The 16,406-nt window shown below is 44.8% G+C and overlaps 1 protein-coding gene across 1 annotated transcript; it reads left to right on the top strand.

Moving 5' to 3' along the window:
* The first annotated feature begins 655 nt into the window (after positions 1-655).
* On the top strand, positions 656-15,448 carry alas2 (aminolevulinate, delta-, synthase 2). Its single transcript, XM_041945661.1, has 10 exons — positions 656-796; positions 2,011-2,362; positions 2,503-2,598; positions 2,753-2,975; positions 3,145-3,329; positions 3,523-3,702; positions 7,019-7,183; positions 13,542-13,810; positions 14,288-14,450; positions 14,818-15,448. Exons 2-10 carry the CDS (start codon positions 2,032-2,034, stop codon positions 14,979-14,981), a joined length of 1,776 nt encoding a protein of 591 aa, XP_041801595.1. The 5' UTR covers positions 656-796; positions 2,011-2,031; the 3' UTR covers positions 14,982-15,448.
* Positions 15,449-16,406: the final 958 nt, after the last annotated feature.

Genomic DNA, 16,406 nt, shown 5'->3' on the forward strand with positions numbered 1-16,406 from the left:
TGTTTCATGTGAGTCATTTCACTCTCTGATCTTTATATTTGGCTTATAATGCGTTTTCCTTATTGATATTTTAATTTTAAAGAAAGAAAAAAGAACAAATAAATTCTCATTTTTTGTGATTTGAACTGTGTTATACTAAATGACCAATAATTTAATAAGTAAGTAGAGATGCTTCAGTTGAGGAGTTACCGTTGATGTCAAACTAATTATAAGATATCCTCATTTCTGCTCACTGCTACATTATTGTGTAACAGTGTGTTATGGAGTATTGATTATGTATTGCTTCTAAACTTTAAATGTAAGGGTGTTCAAATTACTCTGTCACTTTTAATGCGTACTGACAGTTTAATATTTGTAGAGCAATGCAAATATCAGTTCATCATGCCTTTTTGTGTCTATATTTCAATCTCCTAAAATCACAACAGCTAATAAAAAGAGAATTATTCTTGTTATACACATGTGTGTTTTTGATGCAGCATCGCTGGTTTAACAGCTCAGACATCAAAGTGAAACGTTCACCATGGAGTCAGCATGCTTAACAGAGAGCGACACAACTTTAAAGAGCCCTATCAGCATCTTTGCACCTCCCATGCGTGCGCGCACACACACACACACACACACACACACACACACACACACACACACACACATATTTCACTGGGTGGCCCCCAAAGCTGAGGGGACGGAGCTGAGCTGATTGCATAATGCGCTTCAACATCTGACCAATAACTGTTGACACTTTCTGACTTTCTGCCTATTTGCTGTTTTGAAGTTCGTCCTCAGTGCAGGTCAACAGGTGAGCTTCCCGACACTCTTAACTTACTATTGTTGTTGTTGTTGCTATCAGCATTAATATTATTACTATAATGAGTCTCATTAGTAGCAGTGTTATTGTTGTGTACACTGCTGCATAACAGTACTTGTTCAAATTATTGTTAATATTGTAAAGCTAAACATGTAATAATAAATATGCCATAAATTGCTCTAATTATTATTAGTGCTGTATTTATTCCTTCATGTTGCAGAGAACACATTACATGACTGAATATTTATTTCTTTACACACAGTGTATCCCTAAACATCTGCTCACAGTCATGAGACCATACATGAGATGTGGATACTACAGTCTATAGCTAACTAAAGGATATGTGGCATTTTTTTTAATGTGATCAATAGTTAAATGTATTCAACAACAAAAACAGTAAACTTTTGACCTAGTCGTGGTGTTTAACAGACCAACGTAAGATAACATCTGACCACAAGAGAAAGCCACAGATCTGAAGAACTGCCGTATCTGCCGACCGCAGGAGATTGTGAGGGAAATGACACAGCAGGCCTCTGTTTGTAAACTAAACTGCACACACGGGTGCTGATCAGCTCATTAAAATGTGGATCACTCACTGTTTTGTCATCGTATAGCGGATTATTCATCGGCATTGAAATTGAGAATTTCATCCCACATTCATTTTCCCCTCTCAGAGTCAGAGAAACTTTAAACAGCAGGGAAATAACACTTATTTACCAAAAGGATTAGATGCATTCCCGCTGTGTTTTATAGAGGATTATTTGATGGGCACGGCAGTAATCAGCTGATGACGTCTGTCAGGGCAGCACTTGTGCGCCTGCAGGGTGAAGATAAGCAGCAGCAACCTGCCGCACCCTGGAGGAGGCACCGACTGCTCTCTGAAGCTAAACTGAACCACTGCGTACCTCTCCAGCCCCTCTGAACACGTTTAACTTTAGAAACTATGATGAGATTTTAGCTTTATGAAACTCAGTGACAAATACAGTCATTCCCCAGTCATCCTCATTTTAGATTTTGGTCACCTGACTGCAGCAGGGATGAGATTTTAGATTTTCTGTAAAGGTTTTCAGAAAGGCAACAGCTTCTTTTTGAATATCCTCACCGCAATGTAATCCATACTCTTTACGGATATATCACATATGATGAGTCATCCTTGGACGTCTTTATAGAATAAAATGAATTTCCTATCTTCTATCTTAACTCAGACTAAGAACGGCTGCAGTACAATGGCTGCCTTCCTTCATCACTGCCCCTTCCTGAAGACTGTCCCAAAGCCAGCTTTGAGGAGAACAGGGGCCACCTTGCTCTCCCTGGCCGATCGATGCCCCATCATCACTCGCCAGATCAGTGTGAGCGGCCCGGCCTCTCTGGAGGCCAAGCTGAGAGTCTCACCCATCACACCGAGGACTAACTGGTTTCCCACAGCGGACCAGAGGAGGCTGTTTGCTCAAACGGCGACTCAGGTGGCGGTGTCTGCATCTAAGGGCTGCCCTTTCGTCACCTCTCAGATCGGGATGGTCCGAGCCAGCCCCCAAGTACAGGAGGACATCCAAGAAGGTAGGAAGGAAGACGTGACGCTGCAATGAAAGGTCACGAGACCAGAGTAGCTGAAGCTGAATTTTAACAGAAACAAAAATGAAAGGGAAGACAGAAACGTTAACATCCCACACTAACAGTCCTAAACTCCTCTTTCACAGGCTTGATGACTTCACTGCTAAAGGGTTTACAGGATTCAATCCTCCCGACATCAGCTCAAACCAACACTGTCACCCACCTCCTCAAAGACAACATGGGTATGTTTTTCAGTTGAAATGAGCTGAAAGCCACTAATATCACTTATTTAATATGATGCAGTCTAGCGATACATGCTTTGTTACTGACCTAATCAGATAGCTGTTCATTTTAAGTGCTGCAAGAGATTTAAAGTCTGAACTTTCACTCCTGCAGTTGGCCCCAGCTACGACTATGACAGCTTCTTCAGTGAGAAGATTGCTGAGAAGAAGAGGGACCACACATACAGAGTCTTCAAGACCGTGAACAGGAGCGCTGAGGTCTTCCCTTTTGCTGAGGACTACTCGGTCTCCGGGCGGGAAGGCTCCCAGGTGTCCGTCTGGTGCAGCAATGACTATCTGGGAATGAGTCGGCACCCGCGGGTCCTCAGTGCGATCAGGTAAAATGATAACGTCTGTAAGTCTTCTGCAGCAAGTCCACCTCAAGTCTCGAGTCTGTCAAGATCAAGTTAAATCTCAGCTCTTGTCTGGTTTTGAAAATCATTTGAAAGAAAATGATGGGGCCCTTCACGGCATGGGTTAGATGATGTGTTATCTTTTTGTTCTCAGGGATGCCCTGGACAGGCACGGTGCAGGAGCAGGTGGGACCAGGAACATCTCAGGCACCAGTAACTTCCATGTGTCTCTGGAGAAGGAGCTGGCCCAGCTACACCAGAAGGACGCAGCTCTGGTCTTCTCCTCCTGCTTTGTGGCAAATGACTCGACTCTCTTCACTTTGGCTACGAATCTTCCAGGTAAAGATTGACCACATCACACTGACAGATTGAGGTGACATTTACAAAGTTTCCAGCATGAATGTCAATGTCACAGTTTGTCAGTTACATTTCAAGATGCGGTGTGATTATATCACACTGTAGAAAAGGTGATCAGTACCTCAGGGCTGACAGTGTTCAGAGGTTTTCACGGTGTGTTTGCTGCGGTTTACAGGGTGCGAGATCTACTCTGATGCAGGGAACCATGCATCAATGATTCAGGGCATTAGGAACAGCAGGGCCAAGCGCTTCATCTTCCGTCACAATGACAGCCGACACCTGGAGGAACTGCTGCAACGCTCAGACCCCATGACACCCAAAATAGTGGCGTTTGAGACCGTGCACTCAATGGACGGTGAGTTCCACGTTAATTTGCAGAGATGGAGGTGATATTATTTGAATTTCATGTATTTCAATAGTTAATCAGATTTATGATGAAAGGTAAACCTACTTAACCTGGACATTTACATGCAGAAGTCAAGAGATGCAAACCTTGATATTTATTTACTCAGACTTATCTGTGTAACATGTGTACAGTAGCTTTAAAAAGAAAAAAAAACACAAATGCATGTCTTTTAAAGAGAATTATCTTTCACTATTTTTAATTGTACATTGGTGACTGTGTGGAAAATCTTCAGCTCACAGTTTGGCAATAGTATATGTATAGATTTAATAATGAAATGCTCCAAAAACTAAAAAAGAAATTTAAAATTTGCACAGCAGCCATAGCTGTGTTTTCTGATAAAGCAAGAAAAACACTGTTTCAAGTGCTATTAATGAGAAGAAATGGTGCTTGAAATTTGTTAATTATATACGTATATTATATCTTAAAAAATAAGTACACCAGCCACCAAGGTTAATTAATAGCTAATACAGAGAAAGCTCAGTATGGAGTATTCATGTTCCTATAATCTAATCTTACTCAGTCTGCAATATCTGTCATTCATCACTGTCTCTCGTGGGAGGAGTAGTTTTCCCCTCAGCTCTGTTTCTCTGTGTGATATTACACTGCTGACAGCTCTATAAAGCACAGTCTGAAGTAGACTGAATGGATGACTGTGACCACATTCAGGAGGCTTTTTTTAAAACACTGACAAAAAAAGGTTGTTTTCTTATAAATGTCCTATGATTTGCAGATGTAGGAGAGACTTTGATATTTGCCAATAGTGCACTGTAAAGAAAGATATACCATATTTACTCAATAAAATTGAGGCAACAGATTGCACGCAATATTATTAATTAAATATAATCAGATTTGTAATTGAGTAAATTTTAATTAAATGAGACCCTTTGGAGTTAACCATTTAATATGAGTAGATTTAATTAAAATACAAAAAGGCAATAATTAAAACCTAAACAAAAATATTGAGTATATATCAAAAAGAGAAATGTCTAAATTAGTAAAAAGTATTAATAAAACATAATTAAATTCTACATACAAGTACCATGTAATTGAGTCATAATGAAATATCTTAATCAGTTAATTTATTTGAATTTACTCAGTGGATTTAATTAAATCGAAATATTATTCTTACTTAGATATATTGTGTTTATCTCATGATCTACATTTTAAGGTGAGATTACACTGGGTACCAGGAAGAACAGAGGAAATAAAACTCAGAAATTAACAAATCACACATAAAATGCTTGCCAAAATTAACATTTTTTATTATAAAAGTTATAGCATTTCATTGCAAACTTTTACAAATTATGACCTTGAACACTATTTTGTGAAAACAAAAATGTGTACAGTTGCCAGAGTACCTGTCGAGAAGAACTAAGAAACATTAGGGCATGGCTACACTGTCCTATCATGGACAAGACAAGGTACCGAATTTCCAGTTTCAAATGTCCTGTGCTGTAGCCTGTAATGGGTCAGAAGATCACCTCTTGTCGTTGCTCTGTATCCACAGGTTTTACACTGCCATCTCATCTGGGGGCACATAAGAGAAACACAGTCATGTTAATTACAAAATGTGCCTTTCTGTTTAATTGCAGATAAAATAAAAACCATCCATGTATCAATCACATGCATATGGTGTATTGTAGGGCTGGTTGGTATATCAATATTTGCATCCCTTTATTGTCAACATATATGTACACTGATGACATCCAGTCTAGCAAGAAATTAAAATTTAAACAATTATAGCCTACATTCTAGATGTGAGAGTTACTCCAAAAACAAACCTTGTTAATTTAACTTTATTTCAATATTTCATATTTTAAATGAATTGCAAAACCTAATTGTTGTACACTTGAACACATAATTATTATCATATAATAAGTGATTGACTAAATGTTTACTGAGTTTTATGCAAAGGTAGAACAAACAAACAGATCACAGCAGCATGTCCTGACACGCCCCCTACCCCACCCCCACCACACACACACACACACACACACATACACACACACCACACGAAGTTCGCTAAACTTTTAAACTATCAACCCTGCATATGCTGGACATAAAACGAATGGTACCACATTGCTCCTCACATATTGTCAGAAGAATTTTATTGACGCAACCGTGATGTTAGCTCGCCGACCTGATTCGACTTTTCGCGGCTGGCGGGAGATTATGAGTTAAGAGTAACAGTAAACCTCAATAAAATTGAAGCCCTAAAACGTAACACTGACTTAATGCGTTTTCGAGGTAACTTAACGTTTATGACAAAACAGCGAAAGAACAGAGATAAGCGATAACGTTACCTGCGTGGTAAACGGTCCAACACAACGCGGAAGTTAAGTTAACGGAAGTGCAGCAAGTAGAGTTTGGAAATAAAAGCTCAATATACTTAGCGCGATAATCCTGATCATTTCTCGATATGGAAAAGTGTCTGATCGCAACACAAACCCCAACATGATTATCGGCAGGATTTAATAAGTACATGCCGAGGACATATGAATAACAGTAACGCAACATGGGCAACACCATATCGGAATCTATCTTTCAAAGTAAAAGCTTGTGCTTTTATCAGCAATACGAACGTTTCCATTTTGGAAGCGAAACACTATCACAATACTAGCCTATATTAACATAGTTAACATAGTTAGCTAACAGAAGCCGGCTTTCTGCTGCTGAGTTTCTCTCTCTCTGTGTGCTATGCTCTGCTCATGTTGTATTATAATTCAGCATGCACCATAGACATGTATTGACTTCACCATCCCAGTACAGACAAAATAAGTTTGCTTACCACAGTTAACCAGATAACATAGATGAGTAAAGTGGAGGAGGGTAACTGCCCATCTGCATGTTTTGCCTGCCAAATTCAAAAAGCGCGGTTAACAGGAAGTGCTTTTCAATTAAAAATTGACAGGTTCAATTAAGTTGGATTTATTCAATTTTCTCTCCGTTTAGAATTGCATAAACAGAAAGCTTATATTTAATTAATCCAAAATACGCTGGTTTTATTCAAGACATTTTTATTTGAATTTTACTTAAATAATCACGACAAAATCAAGGACACATTAATATTGAATATACTTTACCAAATTCATCAGTTAAAACCTACATGACCACAGAATCATTTATTACAGTGTGTAAATAACTCTCCACATACAGTTTAAGCCTTTGGTACATATCTAGATGTTACACAGTGATGCCAGATTTCCTGCTGTTCACCTATATTGCACAGTTCTAATTATAACAACTTATTCTCTGGGGCCTTCAGGTGCCATATGTCCTCTGGAAGAGCTGTGCGATATAGCTCACCGTTATGGAGCTCTGACGTTTGTTGATGAAGTTCATGCTGTGGGCCTGTACGGAGCCCATGGAGCCGGAGTGGGAGAGAGGGACAACGTTATGCACAAGATTGACATTGTTTCTGGGACCTTAGGTGAGTATCTTTAGAGGACACCCACTTGTTGTCCTTTTGCAAGGTTGTAATGAAAGATGACACTAAAAGGGCAAGGCAAACGGCTTCAAACTGTCAACTATTCCTGGCCAAACTCCCATTTACAGCCACTAACTGACACTGTCACACTGCCAACACGGCAGCAATAGCTCTCAACAAGCACGATACTGCTGCAATGTTGGTTAAATGAGGGCAGGAGGAGAGTGAGCTCTCATCAGAGGAAGCAGAGGTTTTATCAGCTGGGTGCCGGCTCTACTCCCTCTCTGGCCGTACTGATAACACCATCATCATGGAGTCTGTGCTGTGTGTAGCATTATGACAACTGAAGGCTTTTAGGTAGAAATCCCTGTCAAGCACACATCAAGTGTGAACTAATCCTGGATTACAACACTTGACTTTACAAGACTGCAGCAAATAAAGAAACAAGCTCAAACTGAAATAGCAAATTAATAGTGCTGTATCTGTGACGCTGAAGTTAGAGAGGGACCCAGGAGCAGAAACGGAGAAGGTGTAACAAAGGTTTATTGCAAAACACAAAGGCAAAATGGTGCGTGAGATCCAAACAACGAAAAGAGGCTTCTGAGAGTGCTGGGCTGTGTGGGCACGGGAGGCACACGGAAGGTAGTAGTATACTCTGGCGTCGAGGAGCGTCACCGCAGGGTATAAGTAGCCGTCTTGATTCGGAAGTGAATCCAGGTGCGTCCAATCACTCCTCGACGCCGCAGGGGGGGGGGGGGGGGGGGGGCCTCAGAAACAAGGTAAGGTTAGCGCACACAGTCACGAACACAGGAAGTGGAATGTCACAATAAAAGCACTGGAAGACCAACCACCACAGTACCCCCCCCTCAACGAACGCCTCCAGGCGTTCTACCTGGCTTGTCTGGGTGGGCAGCGTAGAAGTCACGGAGGAGAGAGTTGTCCAAAATAAGTCCTCTGGAGACCCAGGAGCGTTCCTCCGGGCCGTAACCCTCCCAGTCCACCAGGTACTGGAACCCCCGGCCGCGCGGCCGGACATCCAGAATCCGAGACACCGTGTAGGCGGGATGACCGTCAATGAGGCGGGGGGGAGGTGGGGCGACGGTCGGAGGGCTGAGGTCGCTGGAACACACCGGCTTAAGCAGAGACACGTGAAAGGTGGGATGGACCTTCATAGAGTCCGGTAGCTTAAGCCTCACTGCGGTAGGATTAACAACCCTCAGGATCTCGAAGGGACCAACAAAACGAGGAGAGAGTTTACGTGACTTGACATCCAGAGGAAGGTCCCGAGAGGACAGCCATACCTTTTGGCCCGGCCGATACTCCGGGGCGGAGACACGGTGCGCATCGGCCAGCCGCTTGTTTCTCTCGGTCGAGCGAGTCAGGGCGGCCCTGGCAGACCGCCACACCGCCTTAATGCGCCGGAGGTGCTCTTGCACCGAAGGGACAGCCACAGCGGTCTCCTGTTCTGGAAACAAGGGGGGTTGATAACCAAAACAGCACTCAAAGGGCGACATACCTGTGGCCGCGCAGGAGAGAGAGTTGTGAGCGTACTCCACCCAGGGAAGCTGGGAACTCCAGGAGACGGGGTGATGTGCAGCCACGCAGTGGAGAGCGGACTCCAAATGCTGGTTAGCTCGCTCCGTCTGGCCGTTAGTCTGGGGATGATAGCCGGAAGACAAGCTCGCCGTGGCGCCCACTGCCTTGCAGAACTCCCTCCAAACCTGTGATGCAAACTGGGGACCCCGATCGGAAACCACATTGAGGGGAATCCCGTGGAGCTTAAACACATGTTTAACCAAGAGATTGGCAGTCTCAAGTGCAGAAGGCAATTTAGGCAGAGGAACGTAATGAACTGATTTCGAGAAACGATCAACAATCGTCAAAATCACAGTGTTACCTTCCGAGGGGGGAAGTCCAGTGACAAAGTCCACGGCAATGTGCGACCACGGGCGGCTTGGAATGGGTAAGGGGCGTAACAGCCCCGCAGGGGGCTGATGAGAAGCCTTACAGCGGGCACAGACGGAGCAAGCAGCAACGAACTCGCGAGTGTCTCGGTACATTTTGGGCCACCAGAAACTCTGGCGGAGAAACTGGAGGGTCCGATGAAAGCCCGGGTGACAAGTTAGCTTGGAGGAATGAGCCCACTGGAGGACCTGGGATCGGACGGAGTCTGGAACGAACTTACGATTGGGGGGACCGGATCCAGGGTCTGGCTGTTGCGCCTGTGCTCTAAGCACGGCTGACTCGATCTCCCACGTCACTGAACCTACGAAGCACGTAGGAGGGAGAATCGGGTCCGGAGACTCCGTATCCGCGGGGGAGGCGTACAGGCGTGACAGGGCATCCGGCTTGATGTTCCGAGATCCAGGGCGAAAGGAGAGAGAGAAGTTGAACCTGCTCAGGAACAGCGCCCACCTGGCTTGACGGGGGTTCAGTCTCTTGGCGGACCGCAGGTAAGCAAGGTTTTTGTGATCGGTCCAGATCAAAAAAGGGGTGGTAGCGCCCTCCAGCCAGTGCCTCCACTCCTGCAGGGCCCAAATCACAGCCAGCAACTCTCTATTACCTACATCGTAATTTTGTTCTGCCTGGGATAGTCGTCGGGAGAAAAACGCACACGGTTGCAGCTTGTGCGTGTGTGGATCACGTTGAGACAAAACAGCACCAGCACCCGTATCGGAAGCATCCACTTCGACCACGAACTGGAGAGCGGGGTCCGGATGTCTCAGCACCGGAGCGGAGGTGAACAGCGTCTTAAGCTGGACGAAAGCTTGTTGCGCTTCGGGGGACCACTGAAAGGAGGTTTTGACTGAAGTGAGCCGGGTAAGAGGGATAGCTACCTTGCTGTAGTTGCGGATGAATCGCCGGTAGAAATTGGCGAAGCCCAGAAACCTCTGCAGCTCCTTCCGGGTGGTGGGGATGGGCCATTCCGTGACAGCCCGGACCTTCGCCGGGTCTGGTTTTAGCTGGCCCTTAGCTATGACGTAGCCCAGGAAGCTGACAGAGTCGGCGTGGAACTCACACTTCTCTGCCTTCACAAAGAGCTTGTTCTCGAGAAGTCGCTGGAGCACCAGCCTGACGTGCTGCTTGTGTTCAGCTAGGTCACGAGAGAAAATCAAAATATCATCTAAATAAACAAACACAAAACGGTTTAGCATATCTCTCAGCACATCGTTAATTAAAGCCTGAAACACTGCGGGGGCATTAGTGAGACCAAAGGGCATTACCAGGTATTCGAAGTGACCAAGGTGTGTGTTGAAAGCGGTTTTCCACTCGTCACCCTCCTTTATCCGGACTAGGTGGTAAGCGTTGCGCAGGTCCAACTTGGAGAAGACGGTGGCGGAACAGAGTGGCTCGAAGGAGGGGTTGATGAGTGGGAGGGAGTACTTATTTTTAATGGTAATGTCGTTGAGACCTCGAAAGTCAATGCAGGGGCGAAGGGTGGAATCTTTCTTTTTGACAAAGAAGAAGCCCGCCCCTACCGGCGAGGAGGAAGGGCGGATGAGACCAGAAGCGAGGGAATCCTGAATGTACGATTCCATCGCCTCCTTCTCAGGGCGTGACAAATTATAAAGGCGGCTGGAGGGGAGAGGGGCGCCGGGAAGGAGGTCGATGGAGCAGTCATAAGGACGGTGAGGAGGCAGGGTGAGAGCCAACTCTTTGCTGAACACTGGGGCGAGATCGTGATACTCGGGAGGCACAGAGGCAAGCGCCGGAGGAGTGGGGGCTGGAACAGGAGCGCGAGAGGGAAAGGGGTTGGCAGACCAGAGACAATGGGCATGGCAGTGGGGGCTCCAGGTAGTAATGCGGGAGGTCTTCCAGTCGATCTGAGGATTATGTTTGAGCAGCCAGGGAAGACCCAATACCAGGGGAACATGAGGAGAAGGGATGACCACGAGCTGAATGTCTTCTCTGTGGTTGCCAGAAATAATAAGTGTGACAGGGGTTGTGCGTTGTCGCACAGGGGCGATGAGCCGGCCGTCTAGGGCGGTGACATTTCTAGGGTGGGACAGTGGCTCTAAGGGCAAGTTGAGTTGAGCGGCTAGCTCCTCGTGGATGAAGCTTTCATCCGCTCCAGAGTCAATCAGGGCTTTGAGGGGGAGGGAGTCACGGCCCCAGAGTAAACAGGAGGGAACCGTTAGCCGGGAGGGAGAGCTGGACATGGGGGAAGTCTGACTCACCAGCGCGCTCTCCGTCACGGGGGAGCCTGCCCTTTTTGGGGTCTGCGGACAGTTCGCTAGATAGTGACCTCCCTGACCACAGTATATGCAGAGTCGTTGGATAAGGCGCCGCTGCCGCTCACTGGGATGTAACCGAGTGCGCCCCAGCTGCATCGGCTCCGCGGGGGGAGAAATGGGGGTGGCCTTGGCAGTAACTGGAACTGGTGAACTGGGGCCGGGGCTGCAACTAGCTGGAGGGAGTGCACCGGAGGTAGGCTCGTAAACACGTGCAGGGTGACCCTGAGTCTTCTCTCTGTGTCTTTCTCGTAAGCGATTGTCTATGCGAATAGCTAGGGAAATTAACGACTCTAGGGAATCAGGTTCGTCTCGAGAGGGCAACTCGTCTTTTAACTCACTGGAAAGGTTACGTAGGAATACTCCCCTTAGCTCTAGCTCCCCCCACCCGCTCTCTGCAGCTGCGATACGAAAATCAATGGAAAAATCAGCTACCGATCTGGAGCCCTGACAGAGGGAAAACAATCGTTTGGCTACTTCCTGTCCCTGTCGGGGATGATCGAAAATTCTACCAAGTTCCCTTGAAAAACTCTCAAATGACGAGAGAATAGCTGACTGCTGTTCCCACAGGGCGGTAGCCCACTGCGCTGCCCTACCTCGTAACAAATTCACTGCGTAAGCAATTTTAGATCTATCAGAAGGGTAACTAGATGGCTGTTGGTCAAACGAACAACGCAAAATTAACCCTCCGGCACTCCCAACCTCACCTGAAAACGGCTCGGGGGCCGGGACATGGGGTTCTCGCTGCGGGGCAGACTGAGGGGCAGGCAGGGCTGAGGCAGGCGCTGGGGGAGACGCTGGTGGAGCGGGGTTCACCGGGGAGGGGGAGCTGCGGGTGTCTGAGCGGCTGAGCTGAGCAGTGAGATCACGGACTTGGGCACTTAGGTTTTGAACAGTTTCCAACACTCCCCGGAGCATGTCCTCGTGCTGACCAAGTCGTTGTCCTTGGTGGGCTAGTGCAGCTCGAATGGGGTCCGGTTCCGCTGGGTCCATAGTGGCCAGAGTATTCTGTGACGCTGAAGTTAGAGAGGGACCCAGGAGCAGAAACGGAGAAGGTGTAACAAAGGTTTATTGCAAAACACAAAGGCAAAATGGTGCGTGAGATCCAAACAACGAAAAGAGGCTTCTGAGAGTGCTGGGCTGTGTGGGCACGGGAGGCACACGGAAGGTAGTAGTATACTCTGGCGTCGAGGAGCGTCACCGCAGGGTATAAGTAGCCGTCTTGATTCGGAAGTGAATCCAGGTGCGTCCAATCACTCCTCGACGCCGCGGAGGGGGAGGGGAGCCTCAGAAACAAGATAAGGTTAGCGCACACAGTCACGAACACAGGAAGTGGAATGTCACAATAAAAGCACTGGAAGACCAACCACCACAGTATCAACACACAAAACAGTTTGATTTCTTACATTAGAGTGATAATTGTTTAGTAACTGGGACTTCAAAATAAAACAGTAAGAGTTTTCTCACTAACAACATCTTATGCAACATAAAAGTCATTTGAATATTAGAAAAAATATATAAAGTGGTGTCAAAAACAGAAGTTTATCTCAGCTCAGCTATTTCAACAACCAAAGTACAACACTACATACAGGCTACATACACCACATTCATTGTACTGTAACCCTGTATTGAACAAATAAAAATCCCTATAAATCAGAAGACATCCTGATTTCACCTATTTTTCAGACCCTAAGATGCCAGACTGCATGCATTATTATTGTGGTGGAGAAAGTATCCATCAGATTCTTTATTTAGTAAAAGTAGCAATACCATAATGTAAACAAACATAATCACAACTGATTGATAAGTCTATGTATGTATCACAAGTACAAGTTTTCATTATCCTGGATGGCTGTTATTGTATATAACTGCATTATTGCTGTAATGATTTGAAATGCTGTGGTAGTTTAATCTGCAGTTATACATATTTTATATGCTCATCATGCAATATGTTTTCTATATAAAATATTAATCAACAAGGTTAAGCTGGCAAACAACATCTGAAATGTAGTATAGAAAAAGAACAGTACTAAAAAGTGGAAATATTTGTACTTAGTAAGTAAATGTACTTCTCATCTCTGATTAGTCCCCTCACCTCACATACTCTCTGTCATCTGCTGGTGTTTCAGGCAAAGCCTTTGGCTGTGTTGGAGGCTACATTGCCAGCAGCGCCGCCCTGGTGGACATGGTGCGCTCCTTCGCAGCTGGCTTCATCTTTACCACTGCCCTGCCCCCGATGGTCCTCTCTGGAGCCCTGGCGTCTGTGCAGGTCCTGAAGAGCCCCGAGGGGCAGGCGCTCCGCAGAGCCCACCAGAGGAATGTCAAACACATGAGGCAGCTGCTCATGGATAAAGGTCTGCCTGTGGTCAACTGCCCCAGTCACATCATCCCCATACAGGTATGCAGGTTTAGCAGCGCTGCTGACTCCTCATCTGACTGTAGAAATAATAGAACAGAGCCATTGTTAATGTATTTAATAACACCTGTGCTTTTCCAACTATGACAAGTCAAAATGTGTGCTGTGAAAAAGGCCTCATGTAGACTCCTCTATAACTCAATCAGCATGGCTCAGAACCTAGTGAGTCTGGAGTGTGCCACACGAATAATTGTTAATTGTTAAAAATGTTAAAAATCATTATTATGAATAGATGATATAGATAATTTTAATGCATCATATAAAGTTAAAGTATTTACTATTTTAAATGCATCATATGATTTGAACTAAACAGAAAAACTGTATAACAATAGTGGCATACTCTTGATTGCATAGACCAAGTTGGCCACAGTAGTGCATTTCCTACATGTATGACCACACTGTGCTGAATAGAAGCATCTGCTGAACGGCTTGTATCACCTTTCTTGATCCATTTTCTAGGTGGGCAACGCTGAGCTGAACACCAAGGTGTGTGACACCCTGCTGCAGAGACACAACATCTACGTCCAGGCCATCAACTACCCCACAGTGCCTCGCGGTGGGGAGCTGCTGCGTCTGGCTCCGTCTCCTCATCATGACCCCGCCATGATGGAGTACTTTGTGGGTGAGTTTGGGGATTCTGACTGAGAGTAGGTCAGAGTTGTTCTAGTAATCATTCAATCACATCAAGTGGGGACAATAGCCAGGACAAGTGAATTATGTTTGTCCTCAGTGAGTCTCTTTGCTCTGTAAGCATATACAGTATGAGTCTCTTGGCTTCGACCTGTCACCAGAAAAAAAATGACAATACTCTGTAAAGACTTTTACGTTTTTGCCCCGTAGTAGCAAAACTAAGGCCAAAACCTTCAGTGTATGCTTGCTAAAATGACCAGTGATGACATTTTAAGACAGAAAAGCAAAAGAGAAATTAATATTGGCATTTAATTGTTGATTGTTATCAGTGTTAACAATTTATCTGTGTTCACTCACAGATAAATTGGTGGAGGTGTGGCAGGAAGCAGGACTCCTGCTCAACAGCCCGGCCACAGCCTCCTGCACCTTCTGTGACCGCCCGCTGCACTTTGACCTTATGAGTGAGTGGGAGAAATCCTACTTCGGCAACATGGAACCACAATACATTACTGTGTCTGCATAATACCAAAGTACATGTAGCACTTTGTCGTAGGGTTATACATATAGTACATGTACAGATTTCATGCTATATATAACATCCTTTTAAATGATGAAGTCCTACTTCAGATGCGCTGAGAAGAGTAGTAGTGTTAAGCATTCTTTAATGTCAGTGGTTTGGACCAAATTCCAGTATTTATATCTGTTTTCCAGCATTTATGTGTATTAAATTGTGTTTGCTGTCATGAATATAATTAAATAAAGTTGTGCGAACATCATTTTAAAAGCACAAAACCTGCACACTGGGCACTTTCTCTTATCTAGGCGTGATGGTGTGAATTAAACTATGCTATTTAATTTCATGTTGTGTGATTTCCTTCATTGTGTTTTGGGTCTATTTCCACCATAATTCAACTACTGATGTTTCAGTCATATCATGTATGAATTACCCAAGTTAACTGGTTCATGAAATCTGAAATATTAATGTGTAATAAATGTAATAAATTTGTGGTGTTGAAAATATCTACTGTCCACATAGCTATCTCATATTCAGTATCTTGCATTGCCGTATGTCTGTGTAGCCTCTAAGCCTTTCAGGCTGCAAACAGTGAAAAAGGTTTGTTAAAATCACTGGACCTTTAAAAAGAACAATCAACAAGGTTTCAGGGTTCACACAAACATCATCATCAGTTATAAAAAGTGACAGGAAGTAACTGGCAAGAAATACACACATAGAAACAGAAATATGGCGGTGCTATGGGATTGCTTGTGTCCCTTTGGTGGCTAACATATATAAGCAAGACGTGGAGAGGAAAGAGTGACAGAGTGACAAGGGTGACGCAAAGCCACTGGTTTAGGTATGTGGATGACACCTGGGTGAAAATCAAGAGCCAGGATCACATTAATTCAGTGGATGAAAACTTCAAGTTCACTAAACAGGAGACGAGTGGAAACCAAGTCCAATTTTTGGAGTGTGTTATAAAGGTATGGGAAGAGGGGAACCTTCAAGTGGAGTTATACCGAAAGCCCATATGGACCACTATCTCATGTTTGATTTACATCATCCATTGGAGCAGAAGCTGGGAGTAATCCGTACCTTACAGCGTCTGGATGAGACCATATACACACATAGTGAGGCTAGAGAGGAGGAACATAATCATATTCGAACAAGCTCTGAAACGTTGTGGTTATCCAGAGTGGGCATTCATCGAAAACACACACAAAACACAAGAAGATATCTAGACAATAAAGGAAAAGGGGTTGCAGTGCATAAGGGAATCGTTTTGCCATTCCATATGCAGCTGGAGTTCCTGAAAAGTACTGAAGGACTTTCTCCAAGCACAGCATCCCTGTGTCTGCCGTAAGTTTTCACAATTTACAATAAAAGAAAACAAATTTTTAATGATCATGAGGTAAATATCCTAGACAGAGAAGACAGGTGGTTTGAAAG

This window comes from Chelmon rostratus, chromosome 10, assembly GCF_017976325.1.
Source record: "Chelmon rostratus isolate fCheRos1 chromosome 10, fCheRos1.pri, whole genome shotgun sequence".
Lineage (NCBI taxonomy): Eukaryota > Metazoa > Chordata > Actinopteri > Chaetodontiformes > Chaetodontidae > Chelmon > Chelmon rostratus.